Raw genomic sequence first — 19,892 nt, 5'->3', positions numbered from 1 at the left:
AACCACCCATCAAATCAAATATCGAAAAATAAAGATTTAAACCAGGCAGCTAACATGTTTTAGAGCGGTGTAATAATTTAAGTTTTTGCATTTTTATTGCACGGTACAATTTTCCTGCATAGTCTTTATCATCTAAAATATTGTTGAAAAAAATAAACAAATAGGTAATAATTATAATTTGTAGTAAAAATCTTTCGTGGTAAAACCATGGCAATAATGATATGAATTTAGGCTTTGTATATGAGGAGTGAAATAACATTTGACTTTATTGATAATTTTATTATTTTATCAATGTCTTGACCAACGGGAATATGTTGGATTTCCTACATCTGCGTCAAAAGTTCAAACAATCAATTTTCGAAATACGTCACGTCCGACAGAACGATTTTGAGCCATTCGTGTTTCTAAGCATCTTTATAAACTTCCCTAATATCCTAAAATTTTATTCCACACAAAGTAATTTTTGTTAAGATATGAAGAGTTTCAATCAGGGAGAAGGACTTTGTGTGACAATCAATCTAAAAATTTCCTCTCTCTAAACGATCGATTCCTAATACAGTTCCATTTATATTCGGAAAAAACGGGGAAAAACCCTGTAACTTCCCAATTCAATATGCCGTGTCTTAGAATGTAACTGTGCGTTTGTGAGCTTTCATTTGAACACATTTCCCTTACAAATTCGTTTCTAGAAGTAGCAGAATCATGGAAAAAAATGATTTAAGTCTCGCAAATGTCGCCTATTTACTGATTTGGAATTAAGAATAGGAATATTACAAAATTATTTGAAATATTGTGTCAACTATCCACCCAGAACGAAAGATGTGGACTCCACATAATTTTTTTCTAGAGTAAACAATGAGTAGGATTTGTTAGACATGTCAAGTTCAATATATTTATTCACTGGTTGTTTATATTTGCAATTTGAGTCCTAATCTGAAAAATAAAGAATACCTATACAATAAAGCAGTTTTATGACAGAGTTAATGTTTATTTAATGTTCACATATTTAAACAGTTAAAATATGGTGTATTGATATTAATTTCCTTGCAGTATTTCAAATGTTAAATGTAAGTCGTCTACGCAGCCATATATTGTTATAGATATCAGTTTATCTTAAGTGCTATTTATAACAGTTTCATCATGTGATAATGTATTAATAATCGTGTACAATCCAGAAGAAATGGAATTAATTCACCTGCTGTTCCTTTTGTTGGGAGTATCAAGCACATTTGGTGAGTATCAACTTTTTTACTTCCTAACATAAGAATACTAGTAAAAAACTGAAAACGTCTGGGATGGGTTGGTCAGTTCAATAAATAAATCCACCTTACACAATGACATTATAATATGGGAATATTGAATAACTGTTTAAATACTGAAATGTTGATTGGTATTTTACTAACGGACAATTTAATATACTGTTTAACGTATTAATTTTTTTTTGTATCTTATGCTTGCAGATTCTGTCAAGTAAAATATTCACGGGCATCAATTTTCGCAGTTTAAAGAGATGATATGCATTTTAGGGTGTTAAAAATCGATATTGTGTGTGCTTTTTTCGTGCTTTTATGTCCACTGCATATATAGCGAAAATTAATGCGTTAATAGTATGGATTTCAACAGTAATTTTGAACGTAAATGGATCTAATATTCTGCTCCATCTTATTTAAATGACGTAATTTGAATATGTATTCGGCTTTTATAGGTTTGCGTTTTGAAGAGTACAAAGTATTTTTGGAAAAACAGTCTAAAAATACAACATTTGTGAAATTGTTTCATGATCACCTTAAGAACTTCCACAGAGTTAGTACAAAGGTCAGTATGAATGTATAACCAACTTAAGTGCGTTTCTTCAATCCATGAGCAAAGTCATCCGTTTTTTTTCACCTATTCCACCCTATAAAGTGTTTCTGATTTTCATATAAATGGTAAAACATTTGATGATAATATTCATTAGAGAGGAAATTCAGTCTGGTTGAGGAGCAGGGGTTCTATTAGTGATAGGACGTGTCTTAGGGTGGTCTTATGACACATCTTTTTCCTCAGTCATGTCAACAAAATTATCTTCACTTCAGACACGTCCTAAAATTTGTCCTAAAGTTAGGATACCTCGATAGATGATCGTAGGATACTCCTAAAACTTACGATGAACTTAAGATGTCATAATTTGAAAGAATAACAACAAACGATGATAACTGTATATTTAAGGAATAACGAAATAAAGACTGTTTACATTTAATTAAATAATTTTATTTATTTGTTTATACAAATATTTTATTTGTTTATACATTTATTTTTTATTTGTCTCATAACGAAGGGAATAGAGTATTTTGGGACAGAGATAATCCATCAGATTATTATTTTCACATCCACTGTTAACGGCATTCACTTGGAGTCAAATATTCTCCTATTCCATTTGTAAAACATTCTGTTAAGATATTGTCGATATATTTTATAACTTTAGTCAATATAATTTTCTGAAAAAAATGGGCTCCTCTCATTATTTCCCATTATTCGTGCAATACGTGTTTAACGACTTTTGAAATTAAAGGTAATGATATCGAGTGGACATCTGCTCGAATCTTTTATGTGTATCAAACTGATCACTGGTAGGTATTAGTTTTAAATTGTACATGTACTTGTATATATTACATTAACGACAACAATTTCATTAGAATTAATGGCGTTAATTTTTGTAGAATTTTCCAATGCTCTGTATATATTATATATTTGATATATACACCTTTTCAATATATTCACAATTCAGTTTTTAATAATAATCCGACATTATATCAAAATAAACATAACATCGTCTTAAGACCATCGTAGGATGATCATAGTAAGGATCGTCCTATGATAGCTTCGGTTCACACCATTCGACGTATCTCAGACATGTCTTAAGACCATCCTAATTTTATTCCTAAGACATGCCTTAAGACATATCTTACGTTACTTTCATTGACATGACCCCAGATTTGCTGCAGATCTAATATTGTTCATGCAGTTATTCTGGACTTAAAAAAAAAAACTAAAACTATATTCTTCCGTGATTAAATTGAAAATACCTGTATTTGTATTTGCACTGTTGAAGACATTAATTGGCGTTCAAAACATGAAAATATCTTTTATCACGTATGCAAAAAAGTCGGACCAATGGGAAATCGACGCCACTTCGGACGTTTTGAATATTTAGTTTTAGTAACATGTAAAGCTTACCTTTTTTCAGAATGATAATTTCCCTTGCATGCCATTCAGATTGAACAAAAATGCAACAAGTGGTACGTATAAAGGTTCTTTATTTCTAATTAACTTAAAAATAGATTTCTAATTGACAAAAAAAACCCAAAAAACAAAACAAAAAAAAACAAAAAAACAAAAACAAAAACAAAAAAACAAAAACGGATTTTAAGAACATTAAAAGACTGTATATTGAGAAAACATAAAATTACCTGTTATGCAATTAAATAGGTTCTTAAAGGAATCTCTACATAACTGTTTAAAAAGTCTTCAATGCATCTATTAATCTATTAATTTTGTCACCTATGTAAAATCTTAAACACTATTTAATTGGTAACCAACCAATGTTCGTTGAAAACAGAACTTTGTTGAGCTTAACTCTTTTTTTTAATGGTAACTGACAGAAAACCTAAAACTAGATGGTGCTAAAATAATTGCTATCAAGACAAATGCGTACAGCTCATTTTGCAAGTTTTGAGATCCTATCTGGATCTTTCTTTGAAATTTCACCCAATACCGAGCTGAAATAATCAACGAAAAACAAAATATATGAATTATATCAAGTTGTCTTACTTGAACTGGTAAATAAACTTTAATCTGTACCTTAGCATCTGGTAGTGACAGTCCTCATGGGTTGTCTTACGAAACAAATATTACTTTTTTTTTAAATATTTGTTTTTGAACAGGTTCTCGTCAGTTTACACTTAAACACTTATTGTGTACAACCTGTTCAAAAATTTGACTTATTGTACATTACTTTTTTTAAGGACGGGCCGTCAGCAACGTACTTTTTATGTTAAAATGTTTGCTGGTCTATTTAAGAACAACAATTATTTCAAAGGGTTGTGAAATCTTTTAAGATCTTTCATGCTTGATCAATATAAGAAGAAAAAAAAAAGATGGGTCAGTGTGCTCGTTTTTGAGATATGTGAATTTGAAATATTCGCGGGGAAAATATTGTCTCTAACTTTTTCATAGGTTTTGTCGTAGTAGGTTTTACCTAATAAAACCACCGAAGAAATAACAAGGATTTCACAAAAACTTCCAAAATAATATTTTAAGGTTTGTTAAATGAAAATGTGAAAAAAAAACTGGGGGACACTGGGCAAAAATATTTATGCTGTGAAATAGATAAAACCAGAGGAGTCCGAAAATCTAATAAAAATGGCTGAACCTGACCGCGAACATCCTTAATGCGGCCCGAAATCGTTATGTCAGAAGTGACGTATGCAGTAAGGAAGTGATTGTTTGAACTTCGTACGGCGTGTGTTATAGGCATATTCTCGTTGGATATAACAATATGATCAATAAAGTCAAATATTACTTGAATACATATATCCCTAAAATCAATTTAAGTTAATTTCTAAGATTTCAGGACAAAAATTTAATAATTAATCCGTAATCAAAATGCTTTTTTTGTTTGGGGTTAATTTCATCATTCATATTATAACCTGGTACCAACCAACTAGATACCATTTTCATCGAATTTTGTTGTTAATTTGTGTACTTTTCTTTATCTGTTTCAACACGAAGTTCCTTTTTTTCAAAATACGTTTTTTTCCTGCAGATTCTTATGAAAGTTTCGGACATATAAGCATTTTCTTAATTGGCCTTATTGGAGGAGTCAAGCTAAATTCGTTAGCTGTGTTGAACTCAATTCTCCTTGATCACTCTCACAACTATTTTGTTTTTATCTGCAAAACTTTTTACATCCAATGTTTATTATCAGAGGTAGACGTAGAAAATAACAGCAGTGATAAGACTTACACTGCCACCACACTCTCCAAAGAAGAGATTGTGGAAAACCATAACTCTGTGCTATCCTCTTTTGGTCTTTCTATCAGCGACGATGATTGTGATTTACCGTCTATGTACTGGAATCCTAAACTCCACAAGAATCCATACAAACAACGTGTCATAGCTGGATCTGCAAAATGTACCACCAAATCTCTTTCAAAACTTCTATACTCACAACTGTCAAAGAAGGTCTGTAGTCCTACCACAACACTTGTAATTCCCGTAGTGGTATTAATTCGATGTGGATCCTGAAAAATTCGAAAGATCTTTTGGAGACAATCAGTTCAAGACTATTATCTGAATATAATAGCATTAAAACCTATGATTTTTTGACACTGTATACTTCTATTCCCCATACTCAGTTAAAATCCCGGCTTAAAAACATTATACATCGTTGTTTTTCCAAAAAAGATGGTACACCTAGATACAAATATATAGTTCTTGGTAGAGATTCCTCATACGTCGTAAGAAATAATCCAAATCATTTTCCAAATATACAGAGGAAGATGTTTACAAAATGTTGAAATTTTTAAACGATAACATATTTGTCCAGTGTGGTGGACGTGTTTTTCAATAAACGGTCGGCATTCCAATGGAAACAAATTGTGTTCCTTCTTATGAGGCTGACTTTATAGCTGATCTGATCCGAAAGAAAGAATATTGTTTGGCTAGATCTTTTAATCTCACCTTCCGCTATACAGATGACGTATTATCTTTAAACAATCCTAATTTTGGGGATTTGATACATCGCATCTACCCCAAAAGAACTTGAGATAAAGGATACTACAGACACTTTGAAGTCAGCCTCATATCTTGATTTACACTTAGAAATCGATGGTAAAGGAAAACTATTGACCAAACTTTACGACAAACATGATGACGTTTCATTCAAAATTGTCAACTTTCCTTTCATCTGTGGCAACATCCCTTCATCACCTGCGTATGGAGTGTTCATATCACAACTCATACGTTATGCCAGAGCTTGTCGAAACTATGCAGACTTTTTTGTATCGCGCTAGACCTCTAACAAATACGCTTCTGGAACAGGGTTATGTTGCTACAAGATTGAAGTCATCACTACAGAAGTTTTATGGTCGTCATCATGAACTCGTGGATCGTTATGGTGTATCCATCTGCACCATGAAAACTGATTTATTCAACGGGTCATAGTTTTCCTTTCCTCGTATGTCTACCCCAGACTTGACTTTTATGAGCAATTCGGCGGGTGTTTCTAGAAAAGCAGAGGACGCTTACCCTACCGGTGCACCTGGTCCATGCTCCCAGTTTTTAGTGGAGTCCGAGTTGCTCATTTGCTTTTGTTACTTTGTATGTATGATTTAAGTTACTTTATTTTCTTTGTTGTGTATGTCTGTTTTCCATGTCTGGTCTTTGTCCCTGGATTGCATTCTTTTGATTACCGCTATAACCTTGGTTCCCTTGATTACTCTTACATTAAAAAGGGTCATGACCGTTCCAATTATATCATGTGATTTCGAAACATGCTTCAACGTCACATTAGCCTAAATAGCCAATTATCAAGAATGTATTTATTGCATATTTACTGCCTGTGTAACTGATTGATGTGTAATCTGATCAATCGATAGCCTAGTCAAACAATAACACTCGTGTATATATACAGATATAGACAAAGGTCATTGCCGAATGGGTTCAAAAACCAATGTAAAAAAGCTCACTTTCTAAGAAAATATAAGTGAAAAATAGCTTAATTTAAAAGGTTAAGAGAAACTAATTACAAATAAATACAAGCAAAACGTAATAATTTAAAACAAAGAATGTTTGCGATTTATTTGTATTTCAGTTGTATTCAGTACCTTCTGACCTTTTAACTAATTTATTAATCATATTTGCGCTTAACAAAGCCACTGCACGACTTATATTATTTTTCAACATATGTTTTAAATGTCAGCATATACTATTAAATTTGTTTGTATATTTATGTGGGAGGTGAGACTTTAATAAACTATTTCGTCTTGTCTTGTCTATGAAATTTTGACTCTAGTTTATTTATACTTGCATACTTGATTAAAATAACAACTGAAATAAGGTCTAAATATTAAAAAAGTTATGAATTTTTATAAAACTTTTTAGAAGATGCGACTCACCTAAAAACTTTCCTTTTGAACATGAAAAAAGCGTCATGCTTATCATAAGACGCTTTTGTTTTAGTACAAATATGAAAAAAAATCAGACGTATGACATTATAGGAATGTAGACAATTGCATGTGCATATTTTAAAATTGTAATGTATGTTTAAGGCATCATTTTTACTTCTTAGTACATGAGCTGACACCAGCAGATATAAATGTCATAGGCGCAATTGGTGATTCGATTACAGTAAGTCTCAAGTTTTTAAACGTCTCTTATATTTCTTTTAAGAATGACATTAATAAATGTTTTATTACACTATAATCTATGTAGATTTTATGTTTATATTGGTGGTGAGACATTAATAAACAATCTATCTTTTTATCTATCTTAGTATATAGCCTTTTTCTAATTAAGGTGTCATTAAATATATCCTGTAAACGTACATTGTGTTAAAGTAAAAATCCAAACCACCTTTAACATTAAATGAACAGAGTTAAAAGAAATTCTCTCGATGATACGAAAGAAAGTGCCAAACAATCCATTAAGTTTTAATTACGACTGTGATAAAATAAACAATGAAGAAAATGGCAAAATGAACGTGCAACAGTTATAATCCTTTAGCTGTATTGAATTACTTTGAATATAAGTTAGTAGCTTATAATGCAACCCATCAACCCGTCAGTTGTTCCCCCAAGTTACAAATAAATACATATATCACGTTTTCAGGCAGGTACAGGAATTACAGCAAAAACTCCTATTGGTTTACTGAGACAGGACAGGGGACTATCATGGAGGTAAGACTGTTCACTGAGACAGGATAGGGGACTATCATGAAGGTAAGGATTGATCACCGAGACAGGACAGGGGACTATCATGGAGGTAATTTATTAGAATGATCACCGAGACAGTCATGGAAGTTACATGAATCATGCAAGTAGAAATAATTGACGACTGTCATTTAGGTCAGATGAATTACTGAGAGATGAAAGGCAATTGCCATGGAGGTAAGAATGATAACTGGGACAAATCAGACGACTCTCATTGAGGTGATCTGAAAAACATACATGCAGTATCGATTATTGTGTGTACAGCCGTTTCACTAGGAGGCATGCAGCATCGAATAGAGTGTACAGTCATTTCACTAGGAGACATGCAGCATCGAATAGAGTGTACAGGCGTTTCACTGGGAGGCATGCGAGATCAATTTTTGTGTACTGCCATTTTAAAACTGAAATGGTATATATCTAAGCAAGTTTTTAATGAGAATTATTCCTAAATTTTCATAACATCACAGGTTATAGAGAGGTATTTTTCATTGATATTGACACTGATGTCATGATTTTTTTATCGACTGAACTATCTTGTTTTTACATAGATAGAAGTTAAATTTAGATAACGTGGTTTATATTACTGAATTAGTCAGTGTAATGTTATGGAAAGGGTTTAATACTCGACATTTGTAAAAAAATTTCTTTGACTAAACTACAAGTATTTATACCGGTTCGTTCTAAAACCCCCAAAAATAATAAGCATTGAGAGAGTTGTATAGTGAATGACCTCTTTACACAAAATAATAAAAACTATACTAACAAAGGCCTTACAAATATTAATGATTTATTTACGTTTCAGTGTCGGGGGAGATGGCACCGTGGAAGATCATATTACATTAGCAAGTAAGACATTGTTTATTTTCACTATTATAAGTGCTTAATACCTCATATGTAATTATAATACTTTAAAAACTTCAACTTGGTTCATTCATTAAAAATATAGTTGATTCTCTTCATTCTTCATTAGTATTTAAAGCTCCAACATGATGTTGTTTTTGAAGATCTTAAAAAAAATATTCGTCAATTAAAAATGCTGAAGGCAAGACCGTTTTCCTTTCAGATATTCTTAAGCGATATAACCCAAAGTTGAAAGGATTTTCGATTGAGAGTGGTGATTATGAAAGTAAGAATGCTCATTTAAATGTGGCAGACCCTGGAAATGAAGCAAGGTAGTATAAATGTAATGATTACGCTGGAATTTTATTTCACAAAGTTATGATATTGTATGATATGATTTTGAGCACTTGTTTGTAGTATAAAACGATCTTAAGCACTGTATTACTAGAAGCACATATTGTAGGTGTTGCTATGTCTGTTTGGGTATAATCATAAAACTGTCAAAGGCTCTTGACTCTGCAAGGTATCACACTAACATACATGTGAGGATTGTTTAATATTATATAGTATATATATACGTACATATGACATGTGACCTAAATATTCGTAAAACATATTTTCTATTCATAGAAATATGCCATTCCAAGCAAGGCTTCTAGTTGAAAGAATGAAGGCAGGTGAAGAAGGTGTTGACTTTCAGAAAGACTGGAAAGTGATTACCATGTTTATTGGAGGCAATGATCTGTGTAATTACTGTGGTGATAGAGTACGTTTATTAGGATTCTTCTTAAAGATCAAGAAAAGAAGGTTTATTCACATACAAATAAGGGGTCGATAATAAATTATTTGCAGGATCCTTCAAGTATCCATGCAGGGTGCTTCTAGGATCCTGATGGTTTAATGACCGTAAAATCATGATTTAATAAACAATTAAAAAATAACTGTTACTCAAATAGTGATGAAGCTTAAATAAGCTTAAATTAGGGGGCTCCTTATTAATTATTTATTTGTGTGTAGAATTTTGGGTATATTACTATTCACACAGTGTTTTCGGAAAATATCATCTGAAGGCCTTTTCAACATGTTTTTTTTTCTTGCAAAGTAACTCATATTTGTTTAAGTACATATCAACCAACCAATCTTGATATTTCATTTCATTTATAATTTTGAAAATAAAAATCTGGTCTATTCATTGTAATACCTTTTAAATGTTTTAAAACGATATTTATCTCTTAGTAACGTACATGTTTGCTTTGTCTTTTGATTTATTCCTGTCAAATATTTTTTGTTACTACAGATCGCAATAGTATAATAAATTTTATTAGAGAAAGGCACACATTTTAAGACCATTAGTGCAATATTCCTTGGCATTTCACCTTAAAACAAATTTCAAAGCATCCTTTCAAGTGCTTTAAATGTATTCTAATGCTTGAAGTTTCCAAGCATTATTGCAAGCTTTCGACATCATATTAGGGGCTTTCTTGGATAATCTTTCACTGATCAAATGGTTAGTATAAATGAACATTTTTTTGGATAGATATCCGGAGAACCAATCTGTAGAGATCTATTTTTATACAAAATTATAGATGCCATATCTTTGCATGACTTGGAATTATACCTTAAAATAGTTCATAAACATACTAATTATAACGGTCCCAATTCATATAAGGAGAATACTTCACAGTTAATCAGGTTAATTATCATTTGCACAATTTAGAACTCAGTATTAATAGTTTATGAATATAAGTTAGAAAACTTTATGGTAACAAATGACAAGAGTTATTATCATGAATTAAATGCTAGTGAAAAATCAGTTTTTGAACATTTCACTTTCTCCCAATTTAAGTCTTATATTTTGATTTTATCACTCAGAAGAATAAACAATATAAAAATAATTTTTGGAAATATCCTAATCATTCATTTTGTAGACTTATTGAATTCAATCTCTATGCAAAAAAGGGGATGCAATTTGATCACATTGCAAATATATAGTAATAATCAACTTAAGACAATGAACTTCATGTAAAAAAAAAAGAGTTTCTTAATGATACTCTGCTAAAGAAAATAGGTCACCCTGTTACTGTAAGAACCAGTTCTATAAATGTTTGATTTTTAAGAACTTATCATTGCATGATAACCACCAGGATCCTTGGAGCATCCTGCTAGTATCTTGCTGAGAATTGATTTCCGATCCTAAGGGATATCAAAAATATGATATATGGAGTGGGCGTGGTTTGCGACAATGTCGACAGTCAAAATATAAAAAAATGCAATTTATTCATTAAAGTGGTATTGAGTTTACTGGCTCAGACAGACATTGCCAGTCATTGTTGAACAAATAATTACCTTGCCAAATTAGACTCAATCTTAAGATTTTTATTTTTTATAGCCAGAATATACAGTAGAGAAGTACATAGGATATATAACAGAAGCATTGGATATTTTCCATAAAGAGTTACCCAAAGCCTTCATTAATGTTGTGGAAACTTTGGACATAGCAAATGTGCCGTTGTTAAATGAAAATATTGTCTGTGATACACTACACTAGTAAGTATCTCTTTATTATATGGAAAAAGTTTGTATTGTACATATATATATATTAAAAACAACAAGTGCGGGTAAATATATAAAGTTATATATACGATACATCTACTCTACGCTATAATTTTCGATGCAAATGCCTCCAAACCGTTTCAAAAAGGACGTAACTTTCATTGGTTTTATCCTGATAACAAGACTTATTGAAGGTATCAGTCTTGTATTACATATTTCTGAGCTGATAACCAGTTTCAGTGGAAAGTGAGATTTTTAGTAAGTGAGTTTCAATTATCTTCAAATAACAATATATCATATTTTATACTAAATGGAGCAACTTTTAATGAAGAAAAGTAATGCAAGGCCTCATTTTTCACTTTTTTGCATATTTTTACTAAATTTGGAAATTAGCCATTAGATTGAAAGATAAGCAATGGATTGCAATTGTTATTATTAAAAGTTTTCTCAACACAACTTTATAAGAAATAAATTGGGTGACTCAAATTGCTGAATTTTAAACAGATTTGATTTTTGGCGTAGAGACTTGAAAACGGTAGAATTGCACTTGTTACACATGACATATAAAAACTGAAATATTTTTCTGCATTTTCACTTCAATTCTATTTCAACTGCTGTACTGTAGTACTGTACTACAGCCATTTGATTGAATAAAGTGAAAACTGACCAATAAACCACTTTTCATCTCATACATGACTATTTCTAATGGTACTTCCACTCAAATTCTAATGCGGCTTATATAAAATGGTAGTAACGACATATAAAAAGTGATTTTTCTTTAATAGTCTGTGAAGTAAGTAGAACTTTGATGTTTCATGTTATTTTATGTTCTTGCAAAACATCTATCTGTATCTGTGTTATTTCTTCTTATGTAACTAAGGAGTACATTTATGCATGCTCAGGGTACGAAAGTTGACTGAAAATCAGCATTTTTGGCAACTAAGATGTCTTTTTCATTACAATAATGGTAAATATACAACATTTTGACTCTATTTTACCTTTGTGCAAACAAGAACTTTAACTTTGTCCAATTGGCTGTATTAGTAAGCAGATTTTAGATTATCAAGAGGTCCCCTTGTGTTAAGGCTACAAAAGGGGGGTCCGAACTTGACTTTTTGTGAATATGAGGCAAAAAAATTGACTATTCACAGAATAGTTAAAGCATTTGTCTTATCAATACAGACCATCTTTCATGTTTAAAAAGGTTACTAAATTATTTCTTTCAAAACTTGTCTTTTTTTGCAAAAATTGAGATATTTGACTTAATGCTGTTATAGGGTACCTCTATTAAAATTAAGACAAAAATTCACAGGAAAGCAGGAGGACAGAGGTATTTTGTCTTTATTTTGGAAATTGAACATAATTATAGAAACACAAGAAAAACAGTATTTTCATGAAAAATATACTTCAGAAAAGGGTCTATTTCATGAACCCAAAAGAAAAGTGAAAATCTATTTTAGTTCGACCTGTCCTGATGTACCGAAGTTCGGGCTTTTTTTTTCTAAAATGGGTCTATAAATTATTTTGGACATTTCCTGAATGGAAAAACATGGTCAAAAGTTAGATTGAAACTCCTTGTCTATTTTAAAAACATCTTGAAAACTTAAGGTTTACTATAGACGTCTATGTGGCAAAGAATACAAGACTGAAACCTGAAATATGTAATGGAAAGGTAGTAAATATACAGGAATTGTCGCCCTTTAAAGTCCAAAATTGTTTTATTTATTGTATTTTGCTTCTATTGGAACCTATAAAAACTTCAGGAATTAACTTCAACAAGGCTTACAAAATACAGAGAAATGGCTTGTTTATTTCAAAACTACCCTATCTTTTTTTTTGATAAAGTGATTTTTGTCATTTCTTTCCAAAATAACGTATTTTCGATGATAAAGTAGGTGTACAAAACTTTGAATTTGTACCTGAAATGAAATTAGTATATAATCACAATACATATGTCATAAACAATTAATAAAACATGTAATTTTGAATGCAAACACCATTTTCAGCTGTTACAACTGTGGTCTAGTAAACGATTTATTTCATTTGGAATAGCAATCTTTGACAAATGAATATGTTCACTGGATAAAAGAGAAATCAAGAGCACCAAGATTCTAGTGGAAATAAAAAACAAAATGTAATCCCGGGACAAAGACAAGACAAGGAAAATTAGAAATATACAACAAAGAACATGAAATAACCAAACTAATACTTACAAAGTAACGAAAGTAAAGGAGCAACTCGGACTCAGCCTTATTTCGAAGGTAACTTAAAGCAAACAATATTACTGAAACAGTATTGGGATATGTTGTTTATTAACTCCTTTAGTTAAATGACATTTTCTATAAAAGACCGAAGCTGTACCAGGTTTTGTCTCCGTACTTTTGTGAAAAAGCGTACCATCCAAGAAGCCTAATTAGCTTACTTGTGTGGTAATAGACCCAAGTGACCCAATTAAAATATAATCCAAAGGGTAATCAATGAAACCAAGGTTTTAGCGACAATCAAAATAATGAAACCCAGGGACAAAGACCAGACATGGAAAACAGACATACAAAGAACATGAAGTAACTAAAATAACACATACAAGGTAACAAAAGCAAATGAGCAACTGGGACTTCATTAAAAACTTGGAGCAGGACCAGGTGTACCGGTAGGGTAAGCGTCCTCTGTTTTTCTAGAAACACCCGCGGAGTTGCTCACAAAATGTCAAGTCCGGGGTAGTCGAAAGACGAAAGGAAAACTATGACACGTTGAACAAATCATGGCGCAGATGGATACACCATAACGATCCACGAGTTCATGATGACGACCATAAAACTTCTATAGTGATGACTTAAATCTTGCAGCTCCAAAGAATAGATTAATGAGCTATTATGCCTTAAATGTTTTAATATTGACGTTACCAGTTGTCGTTTCTTTCCAATTTGCAATTATTTCTTATGAAACTAAGAGGCTTGTGAATGGCTGCTGATCTGGAAATATTGGCCAAACTAAATACTTTGCCAAATGATATCTCGATACCTTAAGCTTTTGTGGTTGAAAGATTAAAGTTGTCGACAAATATGGCCAGTACTTCCTTCGTAGGAAATATTCTCGAAACTGAAGAAAATCTTGCTATGATCGATCGTTTACATATATTCTGGTGGTTTTTGTAATCATAGTTTACAATATTGTTTTTCCTGTATGTTTTCCAATTTGTCTTAATTGGTATATCTTCAATCACTATTTGCAAGGATATCGAGTATCATCTCATTTTTGATATTACTTGTTATGTAGAATACATATGGTATTTACATTCCGTGATCCTTCCTTAGTGATTTTTAGCTCAATTTTTCAAAAATCCTCTCCTTTGACACTACTGGACCAATTGGAACCAAACTTTGTATGAATGTGCCTTTGGATATCCCGCATAAAACTAATGTGGGGATTTTTTATCCATCAAAGAACATGGCCGTCGTTACATAAAATAGAACATATGGGTCAGACAGAAGTTTTTCGTATATATCTCCAAAACCGTTAGGTTTAGCCAAATTCTGACACAAGTAAAAGTGTACAGCATGATGAGATCTATTTATGGTCAAATTTTCGTTTTGATTTGTTAAGCCATGTTGGAGTTATTGCCATTTTTCGACGTTTTTTGCTATCTTTAATGTTACTTCTTTGAAAAATCTTCTCCACTACTTGACCAATTGGAACCAAAATTGGTATGAATGTTCCTTAAAGTAACCTGCATAGAACTGGTGTGGGGATTTTTGATCCGCCAAAAAAAAAAAAAAAAAAACATTGCTGCCGTTACTTAAAATTAAACATAGGGGTCAGAGTAGTTTTTCGCATATATATCTCCAAAACCGTTTGGTTTAGCCAAATTCTTTTGATTGCTGAAATAATCCTTATTACAAGGCCTACAAAAGTGAAGTTCCTAAGGAATCAGAGTTGTCAGACAACTCCTTGTAAGAGTTATTGCCCTTGAAAGATGAAAATGTTTTTTTACCGTTTCCAGCCAATATCTTGAAAACTATAATAGATAGAAAGAAATTTTCGCTTGCTGAAATGATCCTTATAATAAGTCCTACCATAGTTTTCTGATTCAAAAGTTTGGGACAACTGCTTGTTAAATTTATTGACCTTGAAATACAAAATTTAACCAGATAAACCTGGGAGCCTCTTGTTTACAGTTATAGTGTTTCAACCTCCTAGTATGTTAACTTTCGGTTCAAACCTTAGAAATCATACTTCATCGACCTTTCGGCTATTAATTAATCTCTTTGAATACTAGTATGCTCGATTGCTTTGCCTACCCTTTTTCACGTGGATTATATACATACTATGTATAAACAGGACACTTGTTTGCAGTTAATTAATCACTTTTAGCCCTTTATTGACGTTGCGGTCATCACGCACGTTGGACGATTGCGACCCACGGTCCAGTTTTTCTCTGAAAGCTTTGATTATTCGCAAAACGAGAGTTACCCTATTAAGCAATAGTCGCCTTTTACACGTAAAAGTCGACTTCTGTTGAAAAGTTAAAAAGCATGAAACACAGTTAATTGCACTTTGTTGATATTGTGCATTGATATTATATATGTAGCTTTACCTGTAAATGTGGTGCTTTTCCTGGAAGTGACAAGAACCATAAAGAACTTCGAGAACTTGTTTTGGCCTATCAGACTGGTCTGGAGAATCTAATACAGTCTGGTAGATATGACACAAGGGGTGATTTTACAGTAGTTAGTCAACCATTCTTTACTGAAACAAAAATTCCAGTTAATGTAAGTTTTTACTTTTTTACATATCCCCAAAATATTTGTTATCGCTTGTAAAATGTGTTGTTCGCTACTGTAGGTTGTTGCTGATTTTAATCATAAGGAAAAATTGTTGATACTAGAATTTGAGTCGTCAATAGTAAAGGTGTAAAGTAAATTTTATCATTTTCATTACAGTTAGATATGGTAAAAATGTCATTTAATTTTTAACCTGTTCACGATGTATTTTGGCACAAAACTGAGAAGAAGCGGTTTCTCCTAAGTATGTTTTGCATTGATAAACCGAGTTTGAAAGCTGTGTTTTTAACCATTGTATTGCTTCTTATAGACACAACTTTGTACAATACCTCTCCATAAAAAATGTTGAACTGTGATGTATAGGGTTAACAGTTAACTTTGGCTTAAAAACATAAAGGGATTTTATTCAATATTTATTTATGTCAAATTAAAATGTCGTACATTAGGAACTACTCTAATTTCTATATTACTTGCGAAAATTGTAAAAAAATATGCTGAATTAAGTTGCTTTAGTTAACAATGTGCAAAGCAATTTAATGTAATAGAAGGAAATGACAAAGATCAAACCAGTTATTACAAAACATCTCTTAATTGCAGATGAAAAATAAACATATGTTATAATCAAAGATGTTTTTAGATATTTAGGTCTTGATATTGACCCGGATCTAAACATATAAACAATTTTCGGTCTTTTATTTAAGAGAAATACAATTACTTTTTCTGATTGAAATGTACTCCTTATTCCTTAATGTATAACAGTCCTAGAATAGAACTCTGAACCCCACATTTCTTCTTTTGTGTAGTCTGATGGGTCCACTGATTTAGATTACTTTGCTCCAGATTGTTTTCACTTCAGTGAACTTGGACAGGAAGCTGCTGCTGGTGCATTATGGGATAATATGGTAAATATTACTTGAATATGTAAACCTAATGCTCCATCAACGATTCCACCCAAAACTCACATATGAGTGGCGCCCGAGTTGCTCATTCACTTTTGTTACTTTGTATGTATTCTTTTGGTTATTTTATGTTCTTTGCTGTGTATGACTGGTCTTTGTCCACGGATTACATTCTTTTAATTTCCGCTAAAGTCTTGGTTCACTTGATTACTTTTTCAAACATACGAAGGAAAATGAATGATTTATATGAAGATATATTTGGAGATTGGCTTTCGAAAGAAACTTTTGGGAAATACCTGTTATGGAGGAGCTACAACAAAAAGGTTCCATAACAAGCAACCAAAGCAGGTCCGATTGTGATTCAATACGGAATATTTTAATATCTAAAGCATGTCTTAGAGTGATGAATGACTTATAAATCATAAAATAGTAACTAGAATCGCTTAATTCCTGATAAAAGATTAGAAATCTGGAAATCGACTTTCAAACTTATATTTTCCAATACTACACTTAAACCTAAACTGTTGATTTTGTTAGAGAGCAACCATTTGATTTCTAGGGTTGGTGGGGTGGGGGTGTAGGAGGCTAGGATTAAATTTGAGAAAAGGCAGGATGGTAGCATATGGTAAAAATATCCAGGATGACCATTTGGGTAAAACAAAAAGGCATGATGCATCTGTTGAAAATAATCAGGATATATGTCATGAAAAAAATCCAGGATAGGCTGGAATAAAAAATAAAAAGTCAGGATAGGTTTAACACACACACACACACAAAATATCCAGGACGTAAAGTTTGTTCCTAGCCCCCCCCCCCCCCAATAAAAAATCAAATAGTTGCTCCTTTATTAAAACATGTGTAAATAAACCCCATAACTAACTTTTGAACAGTTAAAAATAAACGACTGTTACAGAACTTAAACATTATTGTAATGCTATACAAAACTTGTAAGGGAAAATAAATATGTTTCGTTATAATGCATCATTGAACCTCTTTGCAATTCCACCAGAACCGCATATTGTACAGGATCTACGTTTTTGTAGCATAGTTTTTTCATATCTTCTTTAGGGTTTATCCTTTGGATGGCTAAATTTGAGTATTGTAGCTATTTTATCTTTTTACTATAAAATCTGTAACACTCTGTGAATGTCCACACTCAGCATAGATTGAAGTAAAATATAAATACATTTTGCGAGATATGAAAAAAATATTGATATCAATAATTGCAAGATTTATGAATATCTATGACCATATTAAAGATGTTTTTGATAATTCAAATTCACTACAGGAAGAATAGAGATTTCAGAAAAAAAGTTTTTGTGAACAACATAATGATATACATGTAATCGTTTCTTCGAATTTGAAAGATATTTGAACTGCCTATGTATACACCACCAGATTTGTAGAAAATGAACACTTAATTATTAAGTAGGTAGAAGTTACACAGATGTGATTTTTTTTCCAGATTGAGCCTGTTGGTCAGAAACGAAGATACTGGAAACCAAGAGAACCAACTGAATGTCCAGACACAGTAAGTTTACTAAGTAGAATTATTATGATAAAGAGACATCTACCATATTATTATGGCGGACAGACATCGTCTATTTTATTACTATGACCAAGAGACATCGCCTTTTTTTTATTATGATGACGAAGATACGTCGACTGTTCTATCATTTTGACGGCGAGAAATCCTCTATTGTATGACAGACATCGTGTAATGCATTATAATGACGAAGTAACATTGTCTTTTGTATTATAATGAAGAAGTGACATCGTCTATTGTATTATGACGAAGTGACGTCTTCTATTGTGTTACAATGAAGAAGTAACATCTCTTATGTACTTGTATTATAATGACGAAGTGACATCGTCTTACGGATTATAATGATGATATGACATCGTCCATTGTATTATAATGATGAAGTGACATCGTCCATTGTATTATAATGAAAAAGTGAAATCGTCTATTTTATTATTATTGCCTATCCATTGAAATGCTCGTTTTCACTGTATTTCAGGAAAATCCGTACTTCTACACCAAGAAGAATAGTCCACCAGTATTAGGTACCAGCAAAAGAAAGACTACAAATGACAATAAACTAAATTTATTACAATTTAACACGAACCAAAAAAATACTAAGGACAGCAGTGAGTTTAGTGGCACTACAATGTTTGGAAGTGTTGTTGGAGGACTTTTACTGGTTGTTGTTGTTACTATGACAATTTACCTGTTCAAAAAGAAATCTTCACAAAAGTTGGAGGAAAAATGTCTTTTGTCTGAAGTATCTCCTACATATACTGAAATATGAAAACTAATCAATCTCATAGGTGTTTATTTTTTAGTTCATTTACTTCTGTATAAAACGGCACGGAAGTGAAATAACTAATATGATTATAATTGTAATAATTTATGCGGTACTTCGATGCTTAAAAGCCTTAGAACATTCGTAGATTGTTCATTAACTCTGATGTTGAAAAAATAGCCAAGACACTTGTGAACTTATAAATTCCTAATTATCAGAAAATAGTTCTGATTCCTAAAGTAATTAAATTTTGTTCATCCTATCAAACTTGGCACGATTCTAAGTACTAGTGACGAGAATAATTACATAATGATACTATATAAAACTGCAATTGATCTCATGATTTTGTTGCAATTGATTACAATAATGTTTGTTGCCTGCATGGCAAAGTTATACCATGTTTACCAGTTATGATAGAAATGCCCGTTTGAGATTAAATTATTGTCATGTTTGTGATTTATAGAACCGTTATTATGTTGTATTTATTTTTGCATCATTTTAATCGTTATGTTAAATATAAGGTCAAACAACGTATTGTGTTGT

General features: G+C 31.7%; 1 protein-coding gene across 1 annotated transcript; it reads left to right on the top strand.

Annotated features, from left to right (window-relative positions):
- Positions 1-1,074: 1,074 nt before the first annotated feature.
- LOC148623626 (phospholipase B1, membrane-associated-like) lies at positions 1,075-19,883 on the top strand. Its single transcript, XM_088565572.1, has 13 exons — positions 1,075-1,232; positions 1,706-1,815; positions 3,227-3,278; positions 7,331-7,389; positions 7,870-7,937; positions 8,773-8,816; positions 9,034-9,142; positions 9,441-9,576; positions 11,200-11,357; positions 15,952-16,132; positions 16,948-17,046; positions 18,509-18,574; positions 19,065-19,883. The coding sequence occupies exons 1-13, from the start codon at positions 1,181-1,183 to the stop codon at positions 19,353-19,355; spliced, it is 1,425 nt and encodes a 474-aa protein (XP_088421698.1). The 5' UTR covers positions 1,075-1,180; the 3' UTR covers positions 19,356-19,883.
- The last annotated feature ends 9 nt before the right edge of the window (positions 19,884-19,892 follow it).

The sequence above is a fragment of the Perna viridis genome, chromosome 2 (assembly GCF_037379345.1).
Source record: "Perna viridis isolate PV_CMFRI_1.1 ecotype Kerala chromosome 2, ASM3737934v1, whole genome shotgun sequence".
Lineage (NCBI taxonomy): Eukaryota > Metazoa > Mollusca > Bivalvia > Mytilida > Mytilidae > Perna > Perna viridis.
The sequence above is the reverse complement of the archived record's forward strand: the minus strand, read 5'-3'. Positions and strand labels throughout refer to the sequence as shown.

Bases quoted from the DNA above. Each gene is read 5' to 3' on its own strand.
- LOC148623626 (XM_088565572.1), top strand. From the start codon at position 1,181: ATGGAATTAATTCACCTGCTGTTCCTTTTGTTGGGAGTATCAAGCACA. The intron at 1,233-1,705 runs GTGAGTATCAAC...CGGCTTTTATAG, and splicing joins GGGAGTATCAAGCACATTTG to GTTTGCGTTTTGAAGAGTAC. The intron at 18,575-19,064 runs GTAAGTTTACTA...ACTGTATTTCAG, and splicing joins CAACTGAATGTCCAGACACA to GAAAATCCGTACTTCTACAC.